Source organism: Dermacentor variabilis, chromosome 4, assembly GCF_050947875.1.
Source record: "Dermacentor variabilis isolate Ectoservices chromosome 4, ASM5094787v1, whole genome shotgun sequence".
In the NCBI taxonomy this organism is placed as follows: Eukaryota; Metazoa; Arthropoda; class Arachnida; order Ixodida; family Ixodidae; genus Dermacentor; species Dermacentor variabilis.
In genome coordinates, this window is record NC_134571.1 from 144,544,195 (window position 1) to 144,566,478 (window position 22,284).

The 22,284-nt window shown below is 46.0% G+C and overlaps 1 protein-coding gene across 1 annotated transcript in view; it reads right to left on the reverse strand.

Moving 5' to 3' along the window:
• Window positions 1-17,139: 17,139 nt before the first annotated feature.
• The window catches only part of LOC142579877 (MAM and LDL-receptor class A domain-containing protein 1-like), a 276,708-nt gene continuing 271,563 nt past the window's right edge, over window positions 17,140-22,284 (reverse strand). Inside the window, exons 62-65 of the mRNA XM_075690514.1 lie at window positions 20,860-21,012; window positions 19,840-19,948; window positions 18,763-18,818; window positions 17,140-17,275 (exon numbers count right to left, since the gene is read on the reverse strand). Of these exons, the coding sequence (XP_075546629.1) occupies window positions 17,262-17,275; window positions 18,763-18,818; window positions 19,840-19,948; window positions 20,860-21,012 (332 nt within the window). The 3' untranslated portion in view covers window positions 17,140-17,261. The remainder of the gene's footprint in view (window positions 17,276-18,762; window positions 18,819-19,839; window positions 19,949-20,859; window positions 21,013-22,284) is intronic.

Consider the following 22,284-nt stretch of genomic DNA (forward strand, 5'->3'; position numbering starts at 1 on the left):
TCTAATCTCTCTAGGATGTGTCTGCTTGCTCTAGTCTTAGAGAGGCTTTCATATTGTGCCGTACATTGCGCTTCAATGAGCTCGTCTATAGTGTTGTGTTGGCCTAATTGCAGCAACTTGTCCGTGCTGGTGCTGATCGGTAGTCCTTTGGATAGTTTGTATATTTTCCGAATGAGGCATTCTAGTTTGATCTTTTCCGCGACCTGCCATTTTAAGTACGGCGCTACGTACACTGTTCTACTTATTACGAAGGCCTGTATTAACCTGATTGTGTTTTCCTCTTTCATCCCGCTATGTTTATTTGTTATCCTTCTGATTAGCCTCATGATTTGCGCTACAGTTCCCTCCAGTCTTCTGAGGGTTTCTCCGTTGTTGCCCTTAGCTTCAATGAGGAGCCCCAATACCCTGATCCTATCGACCTTGGTTATGGGTTTCCCATCGGCCGTCTTTAACTGTATCTCCTCTCTATGGGTGAGCTCTTCCCTGTAGTTGCCTGGTTTGCGACCTCTGCGAGTCGGTCTGTAGAATAACAGCTGCGATTTCTCTACCGAGCATGTTAGCCCTGTCCCGTCGAGATATTTTTCGATTGTTTCGACCGCTGTTTGAAGCGTTTGTTCTATCTGCGCGTCACTTCCGTTTCTCACCCATAGGGTGATATCGTCTGCGTATCAGGTATAATTTAAACCCTCGATTTCCTGTAGCTTGGCTGGCAGCCCGATTAGCGCCAGATTGAATAGCATCGGTGATAAGACCGAGCCCTGTGACGTACCTGCGCTGCCTATCTCGATATCCTCCGAAACTAGGTCCGCTATCGTGATCTTTGCCTTTCTACCAGTTAAAAAATTGCGTACATAATCGTACGTGCGTTTTCCCAGTCCTAGTTCGCCTACTCTATCTAGTATCGTTGCATGTGTTACGTTATCGAAGGCCTTTTTTAGGTCCAAACCGAGGACTGCCTTTGTCAATCTGCCCGAATCGTCTATGATCTGATGTTTCAGTTGTAACAGAGCGTCCTGCTCTGAGAGCTTTCTCCTGAATCCTATCATCGCAGGCGGGAGCGCGTCGCAGTCTTCGAGGTAGGTGGTTATCCTCGCTAGGACCACGTGCTCCATGAGTTTCCCACGCAAGAAGTGAGAGATATGGGTCTCAAGTTCTCAATTTGCAGTCACTTGCCCGGTTTAGGTATTAACACGATTTGTGCCGTCTTCCATTGCTGCGGAATCTGCCCTGCCTCCCAACATTCGTTAATATATTCGGTTAACTTAGCTATAAACTCATCGTCCAAGTTTCTTAGCGTTTTATTCGTTACACCGTCGAGTCCGGGTGCCGACTTGGTATTGAGTTTCTGCAGGGCTGCCCTGACCTCTGACTCGCCGATTTTGCTGTCTAATTCGTCATTTACCTGCCCTTTGTAGTCAGGGTGTACGACGGGCAGCGCTTGCGAGATGTATCTTTTCTCGATTTCCCTATCTTTTCTGCTCTGTCCCTCGGTATGTTTGTATTAGCCGATTTATATTTTGCCTATGTGCCGACTTTGTCCCGTCCGGGTCTAAAAAATATCGAAGGATGTTCCACGTTTTTGCCATTCCTATCTCACTGTCCATGTTGTTGCATTTTTCCTCCCACTGTTGTTTGCATAGCTGCTGGGCGTACTGTTCTATGTCCCTGTTCAATTTGGCTATCTTTCTACGAAGCGTCCGGTTGTGTTCTTGTTTTTTCCATCTCCGTTGCAACCCTGCCTTAGCTTCCCACATGTGTAGAAGCTTACTGTCTACGTTCTCTAAATGCGCCTCCTGCGGGACAGTTTTCGTAGCTGCCGCCACATCTCCCTTTAGTTTTTCGGTCCATTCCTCAATACCTTGTGTCGTGTCGTCGGCCTCCTCCCTTATTTTCCTGAATTTGTCCCAGTCGACGATCTTAAGTGGTCTACCCTTTGTCTTGCGCGGTCCTGCCCTTACCGTTATTTCTAGTATATTGTGATCGCTCCCAAAGTCGCGTTGCGTATTTGTCCACTGCGCGTCCCGTGTGTTCTTGGTGAATGTTAAATCTGGCGTAGTATCCGCGCAAATACTAGTACATATTCTCGTGGTAACCGATGGGTCGACCTAGAGGGTCAGGCCTTCCTGTTGCGCGTCTAGCCATAGGTTCCTGCCTTTTTGAGTTTCGATTTTGTAACCCCATGCCGCGTGTTGGGCGTTAAAATCGCCTCCAATCACTACCGCTCGGTTGTCCGCTATGGCTAGGGTTTTTTTAAAGAGCGATCGAAATTTATGGTGTCTGCACTTTGGACTGCTATAAATATTTATTACGAAGAGGCTGTCCTTCGTTTTCCGCATGGGTATGAGTTCTAAAAGAATGTGATCGATTGACTTAACTTCCGTGTCGTGTTGAACGACCGAGTGATTTCGCTTTACCAACGTCGTTAGCGCCTTCGTCTCCCCTTCGGCACTACCAAAGGACTTGTAACCCCACAATTTTCCCAGCCCATTTGTTTCCTGCATCATTATAATATCGGGGTTTTCTTTGTCTTTAAGGTGTTGTTGCAAAATGTATCGTTTTCGATCGTATCCTCTACAATTCCATTGCCAAATCGTGTATCTAATTCGTCTGTCCATGGCAGCGTTATAGGTTCTCCAATCCTCGGCGGGTACGGGGGGCCTAGTGTACGGCTTAATGGCCGTCTTAACCGGTCCCCCATACTCGTTTGCGGTCCCCATATTGCTAGTTTGGCTTCGAAGTCAGCCATCGTTTGTTGCACTTGCTGTAGTATCGCCTTTCCTAGCGCCTCCATCTTTGCCTCTATCTTCGCCTCAAGCCTCACTTCCAGTTGTTCTAGTTTAGTTTCAAACTTTGTTTCGTTTTGTTTGATGCTGGTTTCAGTTTTCTGTTCAAATTCCTTTTGTCTTCCTTGGAGCGTCGTGGCTGGCTTGGGTTTCTTTACTCCGGTTTCAATCGGAGCGTTCTCGGTTTTACGTTTAATGGCGGTGAGGGCTACGTCTTCTTCCATTGCTGTCTCTTTTTCCTCCCTTATAACTCGCGAGGTTTCCTCGTTGCGTGGCACTTTCCCGCTCCTGAAACGGTCGTTCTCTTGCCTGAGTTCTTTAATTTCATCCATAAACGCAACATTACTCTGCCTGATTTGCGCCAATTCTTTCTCTAGCGTCTTAACTCTATTTTGAAAAGCAGCCTCTGCCTCCGCACGTGCCCCGGAAGCCGCGTCCCCCCAGCTCACCTGTAAGGGTCCCGCGGCGCCGTTGACGTGGCTCTTTCCTTTTGGGCTCTGGGATCTTCCTCCCCCCTGTGCTCTGGGAGATTCGGTATTACTGGTCTTGGTTCTGGATCTCGATCTGGACCGCGATCTCGATCTGGTTCTGTTCGACGTCGAGCGGCCCCTTTCCCTTGCCTGGAGCTTGGGGAAATCTTCTAGTCCAGATCCGTCCCTTGTCCGATGTTTCGACCGCTGTCTCCAGTCTTCCCGTCCTGTCCTGTAGAGTCTTTCAGCTTCCCTTTCGTGGTACATCGCTGCTTCCTCCTCTCGTCTGACTCGCTCCCAGCGGCGCCTCTTTACCAAATACGGTAACTTGTACCTGGCATTACATCAGCGATCCGCCGTAGGGTGGTCTTTGCCGCAGAGCTGGCACTTCGCATCGCACTCGTGGTCCTGTGGCGGGTTCTCGATGCCGCAGCCTCTGCATATCCTGCTGTTCGGGTTCCGGCAGACATCGGCTCTGTGTCCGAGGCGTCCGCACTGGTAGCATATGTCTATTTGCTTCCGGTATAGTGAGCACTTGACCAGTGCCCTTCCGTATCTCACGTAGTTTGGGACGTGATGCCCGTCGAAAAGGATGATGACGTTCGTGGTGTTTCCCATCCTTTTGGCCATGAGGATCGTCGGATTCCTTGGTGTTACAAGCATCTCCACTATTTCTCTAGGAGACACCTCGTTCGTTACTCCTCTTATCACTCCCTTAGATGTATGCTCCGGAGCCGACTCGTGCGCGTTGGCTTCGAACTCCTTGTCTCCCATCCTCAGTCGAGTGATAGTCCTGTATTTTTCGGCGCGCTCCTCCGATGGCGTGCTGATCACTACAATGTTCTGTTTGTAGTTAGCACACACCGTGTCATCTTCCGATTCCTTCCTGGCGATTCCCGCGGCGTTGGCGACGCAGCATTCTAGGCGATTGATCCCATAGTTGGTGACCTTGAAGCTGTCACGTGGGCGCACTATTATCTTGTACTCCGCCTTCGGCAAACTGGGCATCCTGCTTGCCGCCATGATTTGTCTTGCTTTTTGTCCCTTGTTCCACCTATTATTGAATGCGTTCTCGCTGGAGAAGCGCGCTGCCTGATCCTTGGTTCCGTGAGATATTGTGCGCTCATTGGCAAATCCTCCTCTCTTCACAACACGCCAACCTGCTTCGTCTCAATACTCTTCTCTCGTTCTATCATCCCCTTCGACGCTCACCGCTGCCATCTTGCAGCTCTAACCCGAAAAGAGGCGGGGCTCCAGCCACCAGCTTCGTTGGGTCAGGCTTAGCGGCCGTGTAGGCGTGGCGCTATATAAAGTGGTCGATGTGCCTAAAATAAACGGTCCACCTACTTGAGAATGATATCAGGGTGGTCCGTGGAACTTGCACTTCCTTCTCGATAATAAGGCGTCGGTGAATTCTTCGAATGTACGCCGAGAATCAATCAAAATCTGCGGAGCCGGCGCGACACACATCCGCACTTTGCGTCTTCTTCTTCTTCCCCCTCAGTTTTAGTGGGAAAGAATAAAAAATGTAAAACGTTGTATGCAAGTTCGTTTCACGTTCTTTTTTTCTGAGGCTCGAGTCAGCTAACGGATGTAGTTGAAACTAGGCCTAACGTGTGCCCTCTTGTTGAAATTCTTTCTCTACGGTAACATTCAACCAACCGTCCTACTCTCACAACCTGTACAGTCGATGGGGCCAATGTTAAGGCAGTGCCACGACGATACTACATTGTATAACCCACGTAGTTTTTCTGCTTACCTCTACAAATTTTTGTCCAAATTTCGTTGAGTCCAAGTAATTTGAAAAAAACTCAACAAACAATGGAATGCAATTCGACATCGCGCGTGTGACTTTTATATCCATGCCTCGGTAGAACGCATGAGAGAAACAAGTATCGTCCTTTTCTAGCAGAAATGAAAGCACATTTCTGCAGACTCACTAAAGACTGGGAGTGCGAAAGTACTAGAGCCCCTTTGGTGAAACGTATCTTTCCATGCTTTCCTCATCCGCGCAAGCTCTCGCCTGCGTTCAATCTGTGCCTCGGTAAGGCCAAATCAAAACGCTCAAAACGCCTCAACGCGCTCGCTTGCCCGCTTGGAGTTTGTTGCGGCTCGAGTTGGTGCTTGGGCCGTGAATCCACCAAGCCCATCGTCGATATGTCCGGCAGAAGGAATGAAGGAAGAAATCACAGCCCAAGCATTCATTATAGATGGTTAAACAGCCAAGCTGAAACGCGCGGCCCAAGTTTTTATCACTGGGTTAATCCCGACGGTTCATTAAATAACGGATTGTTAGGGATCTCAATCTCCAGCACGGAGTTCCTGCTTGCGCTCGGCTGCACGATCCTGTTCTTGTGCCCGGGCTGCAGCATCGTAACGATGTTCTCGGTTCTGCTCGCGGCGTTGCTGATCGAAAGCTGCCTGCTCCTCAGGAGTACGCATGACGTGTGGCCTATCCATTTCGGACCCGGAGAGGCTGCTGCGCGAGCGCTCGGCTCCGACTGAGACCAAAGATGTCACTTCTGGCGCAGCCAATCGCGCGACTCCCATTCTCTCTTTTTTTTTGCACATGCGCATGGGGTTCCACCGGAGGAGTTTGTGGCGTACAGGCGACAGGCCGATGGACGGACGAATCTGCTAGCCATACACAGCTTCACTGTAAAAGAAGGTACAGAATCGGCCCCAGAACGGAATCTTGCGCCACCCCGGATGTAGCAGTAACATTATCTGAGCATCTCCCATTCAAAACAGCCCTTCGAGGTACTTACTTAACATTGTGTTAGAGCATGCACATTCGTAAAACTGTTTACTGGTTCTTATTACCGCTAATCTCTCCTGGTCAACTTATATCGACATTAGTAACAATGCGAATCGAATCGTGGGTTTCTTTGCTCCGCTAATTTTAAAATACCACCATCCCATCTAAAGTTACTACTATATTAAACGCTAATACAAACAATATTAGAGTATGCATCCACCGTGCGAAATTTCATGAAACCTATTACCTCATTAGAAAGTTTCAAAATTCCTCCGCTCGTTTTATACCTTCAACTTATGATCGCAAACCGACTCTAACCGTACGTAAAAATAACCTTGTATTTCCAACTGCTAAACTAATACCTCAATCGAAAGATGTAGCGCATCGCAATGGTCAGCTGTATAAAGTAGGCCTCCAATCTAACCACATTAACTTTTTTCAGCTCGTTTTAGCCAAGCACATCCCATGAATGGAATCGCCTTCCGAAATAAATCCTAAAGAGTTCTCACAAACGCAAGTTTCATTTCACATTAGCTAGCGTATGTCGTGTAATCGGAATTACTGATCATTTTTATTATTTTGCAAGATCAGCTAATATGGTATAATTGTAAGCTGCCTTCCTGGCGCGCACTTAGTTTTTTTTTCGGACATAGAAGAGTGTTCGAATTACCATCCGCTAAAATTGCATGATTAGAAAGACAATTTTTAATCATTGCATTTTTTATGCGGTTCCATTAGCGAGAAATATACACAAGGAACGCGCTCGTACGGCAGCTCAAAGATCGCAAGCATGCGCCATTACTCCTCAACGGTTTAGTCGCGTCTTTGGGGGAAAAAAAAGCGGGGAGTGACGTCATTTTTTAACTACAGGCTGCCACTCCTGTGGTTATTGCAGATGACGATTCGCGCCAACGTACCGGGAGTTCTCGTGATGCTGTGATGGTTCATTCTTTAGAGACGGCATTTATTTTTGTTCGGCGACATTACTTACGCCATCAGGGCCGATTTAAATTTCTACCTATCAGGTGGTGGTACCTAAGAGAAACGAACTACACCCTATGCACTCACAGGGTCACTTTCTTTTGGAAGGAATGATAACGTTAAAGAACTAATTAAATCATGAGGTTTTACGTGCCAATAGCGCGATTCGATTATGAGGCACGCCGTAGTGGTGGCTTCGGAAATTTGGACCATCTGGGGTTCTTTAACGTGCAAATGAATCTAAGTGCACGGGTGTTTTCACCTTTCGCTCCCATCGAAATGCGGCTGCCGTCGCTGGATTCGATACTGCGACCTCGTGCTTAGGAGCCCAACACCATTGCCACTAAGCAACCACAGTGGCTTAGTGATAACGCTGTAATACACAAGAGAACTTCATACAGCGTGTTTTTCCGGTAGCTTAAATAGAAGGCTAAGGAGTCCTAATATTATTGAACATATCACTTTTTTATTGGAGACCCTCCATATGACATTAATATATAAAATAAAGGGTTGTGGTATTTTCACCGTTACCTACCGTATGTACCTTGGCCTACTTCACGTAATAATTCCAGTTAGCCTATTCCCATATAGAGCACTACTAATCACATCTACCATGGCATCGGCTACATCACAAGAAGCAACTGCCTAACTCTCATTGAAAAAAGCAGGCGTAAGACAGGCGAAAATTCGAATAGGTATGCGTGGTATGAAATGCACGATATGAATGCGCGGTAGAAATGCAGAAGTATGAGATCGTTATATCGAATTTAGCTCTCAATCTACGGTTAAAGCTGCCGGAATCAAGAGAGCGATATTTTAATGTTAAGCTTCGTTGCTTGTGACAGAAAATCCTGTTAAATTTTCGCAATCTTCGTCCCAAAAAACCAAACTTCGGAAATTTTGACCACCTGGGGTTCCTTAACGTACACCTAAATCTAAGTACACGGGTGTTTTCGCATTTCACCTCCATCGAATTGCGGCCGCCATGGCCGGGATTCGATCCCGCAACCTCGTGCTCAGCAGCCCAACACCATGGCCACTCAGCAACCACGGCGGGTCACGGTTATGCATCGAAAGTTAACACTAAAGAGGAAAAAATTGGTTTGTTCTCGCATATAATTACCTGGCTTGAAGCATATGCATGCAACCGTGATCAGTGTGTTAGCGTTGACATATCATGCTCGCGGCTTTTAGACATATGGTTAGGCGTTCCGCGGGGGTCTGTTATGGGACCATTTCTGTTTAATATTTATAATAATGATTTTGTAGTCATAAAGAAATTCTGGGGTTTTACGTGCCAAAACCACTTTCTGATTATGAGGCACGCCATAGTGGAGGACTCCGAAAATTTCGACCACCTGGGGTTCTTTAACGTGCACCTAAATCTAAACACACGGGTGTTTTCGCATTGCGCCCTAATGGAAATGCGGCCGGCATGACCGCGATTCAATCCCGTGACTCGTGCTTAGCAGCCCAACACCATAGCCACTAAGCAACCACGGCGGGTCGTTGTGGACGTGGTGCAGTCGTTTGTATCTTTGAACTTATTCGCAGATCACTGCATACTATTTACCCCTGTAAGTTCTGTCTCTGACAAAATAACTTGGAATAACTGCTTGAATATAATGGCATATTGTAACGCTAAACGGGAAATGGTAATTAAGCATCAGAAAACATCGCACCCCCATTGTGCATCGCTGATAAACACAACAAACCTCCCTTTGTCTACCATGCAAAAACAACCTCCTTGAAGAGGTTGAGGAATGAAAATATTTAGGACTGGCATTACCTACCAGTCTGAAATGGTTGACCCATTTAAATAAGACATGTTCTGCAGCCCCCCAAAAATTAGGCATTTTGAAACATACATTGGGTGAATCTTTCGTCTGTCTAAAATTTCCGACATACAAAATTTTACTAGAGCCTCTTTGGAATACGGCAGTGCTGCATGGGATCCTCTTATACAGGCAAATGCAGAAAAGCTTGAAAAAATTCTAATTAGCTCCCCGCTACACTTACAAACGTTTCAAATGTCTTGAGTCACGTTCGGCGATGTTACGATTGGCCGAACTTGAACCACTTGCTCAATTGAAAAAAATTTCTTAGCTCTTTTTTGTTTCCGTAAACTGTGAATTAAACCTTAGGACTATATACTTGGCGAAACACCATTGTCGAGCCTCACGTCATTAACACAGTCATGCAATAAAACCTGTATTCGCAAGGACTAACTATTATAAATATGCATTCTTTCTGCGTACATTTGCGGAGTGCAATTCAATACCGTCAACTTCTTCCTTACTTCGTAATAATTTGTGATTTGTTAACGTGGATCTCTTCCTTTTTTTGTTTGCACCCTCTCCTGCTTGAACTGTTGCCCACAGCAATGTACCAATTAAAAATGAAATAAATAGTATGCAATATTCAGTGGTATAGAACCTATGCTGCCATTCGATTCTGTCCAAAACAGGATGGTAAGATTCATTTGCTCTAACTATTCATTCATCATGAATGTTGCTAAACAAAAAATATTCGCAGTTCTGCCGGGAAGGGGAAGCATAGATTGCGCTACAAAATTAGTAGATATTTGCACGAAGTAAGCATAGTAGTTATTTCGGCTGTATAAACGTGTAGACATTCGGTAACTAACTAAATTGACAATGATAGAATCTGTAAGCGGGACTCAAGGAGGACGTAGAAGGAAGCAGTCACACCGAGACAGCGCTTTCTTTGTGCGTCTTCGTCTTTCTAAGTCCTTCTTCAGTCGCGCTTACACATTCTATCATGGATTCAAACCAAGTAGCCCGTCTACGTGTTTTAACTAAATTAACCGGCATGGTGTCACGCGGGCACAGGTAAACATGAACACACATTGCTCGATGATAGCGGAAACTTTCTGTGAAAACGCTGGAGTTTGGAATCGCGGCAGCAGCCACGAGACAATTGACCTCCGTGCATCTGTCGCTTCAACGAGCACGAAACGTCGAAAGCACAGAGCATACGAAGCTAGCAGCCCTACGCGCACTCTTCAAACATCACAAATTGCTTTGAAAAATTGGAGGACGCTTAAGCTTCGCCTTCGAGAGTGGAACGCGACAGCGTTCCCGTCGACCCTCCAAGGGGTGTAAGACAATGGGCTACGGCGCAGCGACTACGCGCCCCGCATCGGACGTGGTGAGCGTCGAGCAACGCAGCGTTCGGCGCGACAACGAAATGTGCGCCTGAGGAAGCGACGCACGCCTGAGCCTTAGAAACAGCTCGTTTCTAAGGCAACACCGCGTTCACTAGAGGCGCTTTTGTACCGCTTTGAAGCATCGTGGCTCAGTGGTAACGTCTGCGCCTCACACTCCGGAGACCCTGGTTAGATTCCCACCCAGCCCATCTTGGAAGTTGCTTTTTATTTATGAAGTGCCTGCCGTGATTTATCGCTCACGGCCAACGCCGCGGACGCCGACGCCGACACCGACACCGACGCCGACGACACCGGCTTTTCTGCGACACGAGCTCCTTAACGCTATCGCGTTAAAATGAGGTCCGCGCGGCCACGCACTTTAGCCACATCGCAGACCGCTTTCAAGACACACGAGCGCCGGCAAAGCGTCCCTACGGCGTCCCCCAAAAGCTTCTGCTACGGCGTCCGCGATTCGCGTGGACAACGTAGTAGTAGACGCCGCGGTTGCCTCCACTGTGTACGGAGCGGCGGGCGAGGAGGACATCGAGGCACCCTATAGCAGCCGCCGGAGAAGTGCGCCCCTCCTTCCTCGCCTCACCCACCTGCCTCCCGCGCCGCAGGATAGGGCACGCATCCGGGCCGCGTTGCAACCTTCACACGCTTTCACTCATACAGAACCTCACGGCGACGGCGACGTCGGAAATGCGCCTGGAGTGTCCATGTAATTGCTCTCGGAATAAAAGGTAAGCTGAAGCTTCTCTCACTAGAATTACATCCTGAAGTTGCCTGAGCTTGCATAAGTTCCACCATTGTATCATCAAGAGATCGGCGCTTTTGATCACGTATAAATTAAAAAAGCAGCCTCGCCTTCTGAACGTACAGTAAGCATCAAAAGCTTACGGAACGCGGAATTTGATAAATGCCTAATATTTCTACCTCCTATGAGCGCAGCGTGGTATTCTGATTTACGGTATCTACTGTCTAGAGTAAACAATATTTTTGCGTACTCTTAGTAGTTGGGGAACTAGCTGCGTGGAAAATGAACTTACTCGCAGGATCTCGACCGCGTAAGCTTTTAACGGCGACTGTGCCATTGAGCACAGCTATTTTCTTTATTCTGCAGACAATTCTTTAAAGGAATAGCCTTCCAGGCAACGTCGCACATTGCTTACACCTGGCTAATTTTCGGTACATCCATCGCAAACATGATGTAAAAAGTATAGCAACTCATCTCCCATGTATTACATCATTATTAGCACAAATTAGATATACTACATATGTAAATAAATGATGGTTCATAACAAACTCCAAAAAGTTTCACTCAAATGTCAGGACTACTTCAAAAATTTACCTATCGTCTTGTGTGCCTCCCAAAGCTTTATGGGAAATAAAAGTAAACATATCTGCAATAGGGATTAGTAAGAGGCGATGGGAGGATTGGTGGAAGAAAATAGGGAAACAGCAAAAACGAAGACGTACAAAAGCAAAGTTCGCAATAGGGCATCAGAAAATTTGGTTGTGGGAGTACGTAGCGTTGTTTCTTCCTTATTTTTTCTTGTTTAACCTAGGTACGACATCAGGCAATATAATAGCAAGAGCTTGGGGGCGCAATCCACCGCCCCATTCCAAAAAGGACGCTCATAACATCCATCCATCCATGAATCCATCCATCCATCCATCCATCCACCGTGCCATCCATCCATCCATCCATCCATCCTAATTCTCGGTCATGACGGAGGCCAGGGAAACCATCATGCACGGCCCTCCAAAAAACTAGCAACGACAAATGGCTACAGCAGCTACGTCTTGGATTCCTGAAGGGCGCAATTGGGACAGAGCGACTACGCGACCATGCCCCACCATTCGTGTTTATCACGAGTTTAGAGAACTTGCCACCCTAGACACCAACTGAAGACACATAGACGACCAGGTAGAGGGGATACCGTTAATAATAATATTTGGGGTTTTACGAGCCAAAACCACTTTATGATTATGAGGCACGCCGTAGTGGAGGACTCCGGAAATTTTGACCACCTGGGGTTCTTTAACGTGCACCTAAATCTAAGCACACGGGTGTTTTCGCATTTCGCCCCCATCGAAATGCGGCCGCCGTGGCCGGGATTCGATCCCGCGACCTCGTGCTCAGCAGCCCAACACCATAGCCACTGAGCAACCACGGCGGGTGGATACCGTTATCGCACTGTGACACACTAACAGAACATGTTCAGTGCGCTGGGGCAGACAGGGAAAGCAGCAAGACTGCCATTGTATCCACTACATGGTATTAGCGGACGTTTTTATCAGGACAAACGTGTTGCACATGGAGATAAACTGCCACTGCCATAGCCTAAAGTGAAGACTCGTTTAATATCTGCGACCCGCAGTTCAGGCATATGCCCGGTAATAGGTAGAGAATTTTCGTTCCAAGCAAAGCGCAGCGGAGTTCCCGCACCGGACACTGGTCCCCATGTATCAAGTGGAGGTTCCATAGGTGCCCACTACAAGAAATGGAGGGGGGAGGGCAGGGGCTCCGTGGCGCGAAGCCCATCTGAAGATTTCCGGACGATGGGGAGGGAGCTGTTACTATAGTTCGGACACCCACATCATTTGAGGTGTTTTTTGAGTTGCCTCTACCTTTTCATTTAAGATTTTGTTTTGGCCAAAAACATACTGCATCAATAACATCAGTAGCGTACTATGCTGCGAGAAAGACGCGGGCCGAAAGAAACGTATCTCACTATTCGGAGGCCTAGAGCATCAGCTTGAGCGTCGACATCGCGGTTGCTATGGTACCGTTGGCGTTTATGGTACCAGTTCCAGTGCTCTTTTGAGAAAAACATCACGTGGCCTCCACCATACTTTTTGCAACACGTCCGTGCGGGCCTGGGCCTCTCCTACGCTTCCCTTCCTCCGTGCAGCCTCGTCAGTCGTCTCTGTAAGCCTAACTGCGCGAAAACAAAGAGCTGATCTTATAACAACGACAACTTATACCCAATGCTCTGCCCTCAACATGAAGTGAGGCTAAGCGATGGCTGACTTCATATTTTATTTCTTGCCGTCGGAATGGAGAGCAAGTAACAAGCGTGCATTTGGATTGAAGCGGGCGCATGCGAGGCGCCATGGCTGGTAGTATAAAATATAAAAGATGCCAGACTTCAGTAGTTCGAGAGCCAGCATTACGCTTCTTCCTCTACTGTACCTTGTACTTTGAACTAAGTAACTGCTTATTCTACATGCGCTTTACTTCTATCAAAACTTATGTGTTTATATTCGGCGTGATAACACAAACCACCCATTACCTATTTTATGCACGCCGTCATTAGTTTGGACCCTCCTTTGGGGCACTTCAGCCCAGTTCGAGAAGGAGGAAACCAGCAGGAAAGGAGGGGTGGCGCTACCTTAAAAACATGTTTTACCTAAGGACCTTACGTCCGGCACGCCCGTAGTGTCTGGCGCACCGCGGATGGTTGTGTGACCGAGACAAGACCTGCATACTATGGTGTGGTGCGGTGTGGCGTGTATTCCGGGGCGGGGGAGAGGGTGTTGAGGAGGGTGCCGTTGCGAACATGCACTACACCCATTTTAAGATTGTGGCTAGTATCATCTCCAGCCAATCTGCTTCGGCGGTAGCCACTTCATGCTCACATCTACTCTCGATTACGGGAGAGCCAGCATTTTGCTACTACCAAAGCGCTCTTAGGTTTCTTCAGTGATGTCCTGTTGTATGTTAATAGTCCAGATCTCAGCTACGGGAACAGCCATATACACTGGCTGGATCTCGCGATTCTGATTCCCCAGCGTGCTTAGAACATGTCAAGGTCGCCAGTACGAATCCGATCTCTTTCAAAAACTGGCATGACTATTTTTACGTGTGCCATGTCCATACTACTACTTACCACCCATCGGCCAATGGAATGACCGAATACATTCTTCGGCAGCTTAAAAGTACCATCGTGACCAATGACGCTAATGTGATTAGAACCGACGGCCTTCCTCTTGTCCTGCTAGGTGTGGGGTCATCCTTGAAGCAGGTCATCGTGCGTGCAACTGCAGACCCTTTTTCCGGCACAACGTTGCACTTTCCCGGCAAAATAGTTCGCTCCGAATACTGTTTCCGCGTTACCTCCCGGCAGCTATGCTCAGCAGTATCACCTTCTTTACAACCAGCTGCGTCTGACTCCTAGCAAGTGTTCATCGTGTCGTGAAGTTATTGTCTGCGAAGAAGTGCCACCAGCGTGCCACTTCCTACTCTGCGAATGCAACGTACTTATTTATTTCCACTCCCATATGACGGCTCAAATAAACTTCTGTAACGACCACAAAAGATTTTTCAAGTCATCTTCAAAGGACGTGAATACATCGTCGTCGCGATTGGAAGGGTCAGGCATGGCTACCAATAAACTCGTCATTCATATCCGCCATCCCTCACTTTCCTCCTGTTCCTGCCACTGCAACTATGCTGGAACTGCGCCGCTACCCACCCGCACAGCAGGTGCGGATGGTTGCGAGGAGGTGCTATTTATTATGGGCTTACATCACAGATCACACAGCCGAATAGGGCTGGGATATGTGAGGTCACAGCGAGTGGACGCGCCTAGTAGATGGACGCCACAAGGAGTCGTGCTGTCGCCGACACTTTTCAACGTGGCCATGATGAAACTCCCAGCCCATCTCGAGAAAATACCGTGGATCATATGTACCTTGTATGCAGACGACATCAAGATAAGGACGGTCGGAGGGTACATAGGACAACAAGAGGCCTTACAGCGGGTAGTAGACGTCGTAGCAAGATACGTGGAGGCATGGAGACTGCAACGCGTGCAGAGAAGCAGGAGCTTCTCGTAATTATGAAGCGCTCACGAGGATGATCAACAACCCTGGCACCAAACACCCACCTGCGAATTTGGTTCTATAGAAATCTCCAGGGCGTGCAGAATTCGTATCCTCGGCTTACACTTACAAAAGGGCGGGGTCGCAGGAAACGCCGTACAGAACTAGAATGCACGACCCCGCAGGACTTGTGCATGATGCAACGAAGTATCAGCAGGAAGAGGATAATCAATGAACAGGACTTGATCTGACTAGTGATGGGTGTGATTGTGAGCCGCATTCCGTACTCGGCCTCATATTTAAATTTCAGCTATGCGCAAAGGGAGGTACTCGACCGCCTGATACGAAAGACGTATAAGCAAGCGCTAGCTCTCCCACCCGGAAAGGCTACTTTTCGTCTCGAGGAGACCAGGGTGTACAACAAGTTCAACGCAAGGAAAATCTAGAGGCCCAGCTGATAAACCAGAAGAAAAAGCTACAACGTAAAATAGCGGGACGTTGTGTCTTGAAACGGCTTGGATATTCCGTACGGAAGACCAGCGCATACAAAAATGCCAACACGAATACTTGAGACCAGGCAAGTTTCGCTGATTCCCAGGAACATGCACCCGAACTTCCACATCGGATGGCGACGTGGCCGAGCGCAGTTGCTCGCCAGGAAGTACGAGAATGACTCTAATATTGTATACCTAGACGCCGCCAGCACCGCAAGAAGCACCGCAATGGTCACCTGCGTAGTCGACAATCACTGAACCGAAATAAATGCCTCATCGGCTTGAAGAGCGAGTGCTGCAGAGGCACAGGGACTAGCGATAGCGTTAGCTATCACGACGAGACTGCAGTGGGAGTGCGGCGTAGGACTCTCAAAAGGCATGCAGAAAGTTTTCCAGGGCCACGATTTCCAGGGCCGCACACCGCATCCTGATTGGGGCGCTCAAGCTCACGCCACGCATACAAATCGTGTGGACTCTGGGGCATGAATCCCTACGCGGCTATCAGCAGGCACACGCCTACGCCCCAGCGCATGCACACCGGAAGCCGCGCGAGGGTCACGCCGAGCAGTTCCACCCCGAGCGCATACCATTAACCTACAGGCACATCCTACAACACTGTCGCCTTTCACAAAGAAGGCTGCCGCCGCCTCATAATGCTCTGGCGCGAGAGGAAGCCGTAATATGACGAAAACTCCAAACAAACAAATATCCACATCAAACTCCAAAGAAACATATATCCACATTTGAGTCCCTATCATATCGTACACCTTGTGTTGTATGCATATAAATGCCCACACTGCGATCTCAGAACACTTTTCGTGTTCAAATTTTATTACATACGGTCAAGCCACCCTAGTCAAACACATGGAGCATAGTGCCATGGAGTAGAATTGCCATTTTGCACGCCAGCAAACATAACCTTCAAAGGCATGATGGTCAATCGCTTGACTTTGCTTTATATATTTCATTTATTTTTCAACTATTCACTCGGTATGAAGACCACTGCTACAACACTTCATCTGCGGGCGTAAGGATTTATTTGATTGTATTTCAAATGGAACTGTAGAAACGCAGAAAAAGCAACAATCACGATTGCTTGCTGGGTGTCGCACCTGCAGCTGGAATTCCAAAAAAATGTGCGCGATGATGGTTGTGTGACGCACGTACACAGGGCACATTTCCTCTCCAGCTCAACAGAGAACATTTTCATGTTAAATAACATTTCTGCGCTCCCGTGCATTCGGATAGGAGCCCCCGAGCAAAAGCGTCCTCTTTACAGCTATTACTATTGCCATCTATTTGGCCATCCCTTGAGCTTGCATCATAACACCCCATTTTTATTACTACTTCAAGAAAGCAAATCTAATGTAGACTAACCACCATATTTTCTGCCACTAAACGCACAAAATAGCACAGACAGTAGATAACCTGTGCGCGAACCAGGTGTTGTATTGTGTAGAGATTTCGCGATGTGGCTTCCGTATGACCTAGATAGATATAATTGAATTTGACAATTACGCAGCGTTAAACTGGGAAAGAAAAAGTCTAAACTAAATAAAAGTAGGAAAGGGAGGAAAATAATGCGAACAACAAAGATAGCTAGAGCATCTGTAAAACTAATAGACAGTGCATGACAAGGAAACAATTTGTCAGTACATAATTATTTATTTTTGACACTGTTGTGTAAAACGCTTTTTACAGAAACAACTTCGAATGCTATACATGCCATGCGACATTTCTTTTCACTGGCCTTATGCTGCGATGTGAAAATTCCAGTCAGCCCAAAAATTCTGAAAAAAATGAAAGAGAAAACAATAAATGCTGTGCCTAAGGCAATTATGTGCAAAATATTTATGTTATCATATGATGCAGACTTTTTGCGGACAAAACATCGCTTATCAAATGTTATATCAATAAAAAAATCCTGTACGCTGTTTCTCATTCGCGACATGCATGTATATGAACAGGCTTCACTGCGTAAGTGTGCTTTGAGAATTTAAAAGTCGAACAGACCATCTAGGTACAGAGCTGAATCAAGAATAAAAATCAACTGATCACGACACGCGAAAACTGCAATTAAACAATTTATCTCACATGTTTGGCAGAATAATTATTTAACACAACAAGAGTAAATGAAGGTGGAACTATCTTTTTTATATTTTGTGCCGGAAACGTATCTGAATTCTCTTATCGCGTAAAAAAGTTACAAGGGTTGAGATGTGTAGTTTCTATTCGTTTACACGTTACTGTAGATAAGGTCATGAAATACATAACTATTTTTGTTCATGCAGATCCAACCACAATTTATTGCACATGGAGCTGGTTCATACAGTACTACTTCTCATTTCTATTTATGTTGCATATTTAGCAGAATTCCGGAGTCCCAAGCCTCTACACGTTGACCAACTTGGTAGTCTGGCCTGCTAAGGCCCAGCATTGGAGTATTTGTCCAATATGTCGCACATTATAAAGCTGCCTGCAGCTGCCTGAGAGACACCGCTGACGCTACGAAAAATCGTTTTCTTTTTTTCTCTTTATTTTTGTAGGACAATCGACAGGGTAATAACAATGTGTGCTTTTTCTCGCCAAAGCAGGAGTTCTTGAAATGGCGGAATGGGAGCTTTGCCCTCGCGCGAGCTCCCATAAGAGCGCTCATCGCAAAGGCGAGGTAATGTATTGGTATTTATCTAAGTAACAATGTGTTTTCAAAAGCCCTTTCAGTGGTTGCGATGATTCGATGAATACGTGGAAACTAAAATCTGGCCGCTCAGTGCAGTAGACTTCTTGCAATATCAGCAGTCTTCAGTATGCTGACCAATATATTGTCCAATTTAATATGGGTTTTATAATATATTTGGAAATGTCCAATGTAATGCACGTTGGCGTGCTCGCTACAATAACTTTGAACCAATATAGAATTTGGTTTTATGGTTTTCTGGTAACCAAAATAACAAAATATAAATACGTGAAAAATTCATAACAGAAAATGCACACCAGGCCTCGGGAAGCTTGAGGAGCAACGTACAAAGCTTGCTAAGCATTCCTTTTTCGTGAGTTCGCTTCGACGTACCATTCGTTCTTAGGCTCTAATTGGCCAATATTGGACAAATAATGTCTAAAAAACAGTTAATGCGACTAACCAGCTTTGACTGTGGTTTAGTGGTAGACTATCGCAAGCCAAAAAAAATCTGTTTTTATATGTGTTTTGAAATATGTATGTTTTTCAATTGTTCTGAGGAGCGCTTTGAAAATAAGGTTTGCACATTGCGGAGCTGACCTGTTTCCTCACTGGAGACATCGTATGCAGCGCTGTGGAGGTGTTCTTGCGAGCCCCTGCAAGAAAGGTTTCAAGTTGCACTCACTGCATGCAGTTGACTCAAGAACGTGCTCCACAACACTAAGCTACTACATCTTTTGTCAGAAGAAAAAAAAACGTGAAAAACAAAACTCTTGTGAAAAGTGGGCTTGCAGTGTGATAAGAATAACAAAAAAGATTAACATAAACGACTAACAGTCAAAACAAGAATTTCACGTCCCGAGCCTCACCTGCACGAAGCATTCGACGTAGTGAAGGACTAGTTTTAACCATCTGAAGTCAATAAGCTTCATCTTACCATCAATCTGCTTCATCAATATATAAACGGCACAGAAGCTTTTGTTTTCTTATGCCACAACACTGCTGCTGCCACGTAAGCAGCACTCAAAACTGTGACCTTCTGCTCAGCTGGAAAACCCTATAACTGCTCAGCTGATGCCATAAAGCAATAGTAGTGAGAAATTAAGGAGCACCGTTTCATATTTTTAGAAAAGAAATGAACCTTCGACCATAATGCGGAATTCATGTGGCATTAAGCAGCAGTAGGCAAGGTATGATGCTATATCAGCGCACTCCTGCATAGCAGCAAACTATTACTCGCGTTAGGAGAGTGAATGCGACGGTATTGAGATAAATGTCAGGAACAAAAGTGGCTTATTGAACTGTAAATGCCCGTTTAGGAACATTAGTGTACAGAGATGCGCACATAAAAGAGAGACAAACGCCAGCACTGTGTTTTATGTGTGTGCTACATTTTAGCGCTAATTCCACTTAGCGGGTAACTACGAACAACTAGCAGAGCAGTCAGTCTTCCCGAAAAAGACAAGGGCTTGCGAAGTTTCCTAAACCATAGAAACTAATCAGGTTAATTGAAGTACGGAATAGTATCGTAAAAATGCTCACATACTTGCTGAAGTTCGCAGTACCGTATAGCACTTGGGATGTCATTCTACGAAGGAAACTCATAACTTCTTGCACAATAGCACCGGTCGGAACAAATAAAACTAAAGATACAATCAGTCCGCGCTAAACACTTACTTCATTGCACGTCGTCTTCTGATAATGATGACTGCAATTACAGTTCCAATTAAGGCTATTGCCAACACAACCAGAATTCCGGTGACGATGGGCCCAGAGCTGCCCGATGCTAAAGAAGAATAAAAAAAATAGCGCTTAGTGCACGTAGCATAACTTGCCCCTTGCTGTTACAGCAACAAAATGCCCCCGTATAGGAAGCATATAGAATACTAAGACTAGACAACGAAGCCGTCCAACGAAGCAGATAATTTTTATTTTGAGATACATTTAAATTGTAGACAGAAAACCTACTAGGATGTCATGAAAGTGGCTTTCTAAGCAAGATATTAAGAGTTGACAAATATTTATCCCTCGGCAAAGATTCGTGGCCTTCCACTTTAGATGTGTGCCTTCAAAAAATTGAAGAAACAGTGGACTGCTGCATACTGTATTACAATTTTGTCTCAATTTATTAAGACTAAAGTATTTGTCAGGCTGTTTAAGTTGAAGGAGAATCAAAATGATGTGTCACGTTATGTAAGTATATAAATGCTTGTTAACATATGTGGCTGCTTCCAATTATTACTATAAATCATTACAGTTTTTCAGCCAGATCACTGTAAATATGACTTCGTGATGCAAAGACAGCGTTGGCGCCTATTATTTGTCAATTTATGACTCTACCATTGCACATATAAGAGAGACGCCGCATGCACACAAGACAAATTATAACTTGGTAGGCGTGTAAATCTAAAAAAAGAAAAAAAGAACCGGACCAAACATTGCTTCATGAATGCAGTCATGAAAGTGAATCCCTTATCCTCGATTTCATCATTGACACAGCATGGATTCCGTACGCGGTGTCGATGACTTATTTAGTTTAGATGAGCGAACGTACCTAGTATGCGATAATAAGAGAATACACCCATATTGCTAACTTGCTTTCGTAGTGCGTTATGAGACCAGTATGCACTAGTGTTCAGCACATTGCCCGGAAAGGTTACATTGCTACTATCTCAATTTCCGTTAATGCGGGTTTACCTTTGACTGCATCCTTCTCTCCTTCGAAAACACTATTCCTGAAGTACTGGCAGCGTGCTCCCGCATAGCTTCCGGTACAGTTGCAAACTGGGCTCCGCTTGTTCTGTGTCCATGAGCAGATGCCGCCATGTCGGCAGTAGGAGTCAGGGCACACTGGTAAAAAAATGAATGGCATTTAACATGCTGATATTCACTTTATTGCGATTACCATTCTTTGTGATGTCTGCCTGACTGTCCGTTCGTCCGTCCGTCCAAGCGTCTACGTTTAACGTCTTTCACGCTAACTTAGGTCACTAGCGAACCTGCAGATGTTACAGGAAAAGGCAAGCGAGAACAATTTCAATTATTCATTTGAAGAAATGTGATTCATTACAGTTACCGATGACTGCCACACGAAAGTAATGTCGCGATTATAAAAACGTAATAGATTGCTTTAGCGTTACTTTCATTCCTGCATTTATTAGCATCAAACAAATACACTGAATAGTACGAGCTAGCATGACCCATTTATTGCGCTGTCCGCTGCCTTTCACACGTTTTTTTAACATCACTTAGAAATGCTTTTGAAAATTTCCTGATGTTTCTTCTCTAGTTTTCTGGTGACGACATCGTCAGGAACAGTGCAAGTTCACTCGATGAGACCACTGGAGGGAAAGGCGGTCTTATACAGGACGAACACATTCGCATGCACAATATGGGATATATGAATGGATACTCAATGCCACAGTGGCATGGGTTTCAGTCTCCTATGAAGTGCAGTGCTTCATCATTGCTGTGACTATCGAGGAAAGTGCTCCTCAGTTAAAACACTTTGTCCATAGGACATCCGAATCATGTCTTAATGTTCGTGCGCCATATAACATACAAAAGTGACATCCACTGAACGTTCAGTTCTGGATATCCTACCCGGACCGTCCCAACAGTATTCCACATAAACTTTTTCTTTTTTTGGTACACATACGAATATTTATGCTTCAAGAGTCTTTTGCCTTTGAGGTTGCTTGTAACGGAATTATGTACTCTAGCATGTTCGAAGCTCATTTCGAAGCTTTGCATGTCTGCAGCTCACGTGTTGGCCCTACTTTGCGAATTTTCTTATGCAATTTACTTTGAAATGTTTAGTTAGTTCAATGAGGCACATTCACGGGGTGGAAAGCCGAGTAGAATTAGGAATATACTGCACTTCTGAACCTCTGAGTGCGCGTATAACGTAAGCGCTTGATGTATCTGTTCTTGGTGTGTGCACGTGTGCTCTGCCTGTTGCATCGCTCACACAGCATGTGCTTGGAACGCAAGAGACATTATAGCAAACACTGTACAAAAGGCGCTAGCGTACGCCCGCATATGTACGCATTATGTGCCCGTGATGTCGCTCGCCGATGTACAAGGGATGTCTTCAGGACGCGGGAAGTCCGGCCAAGTGAT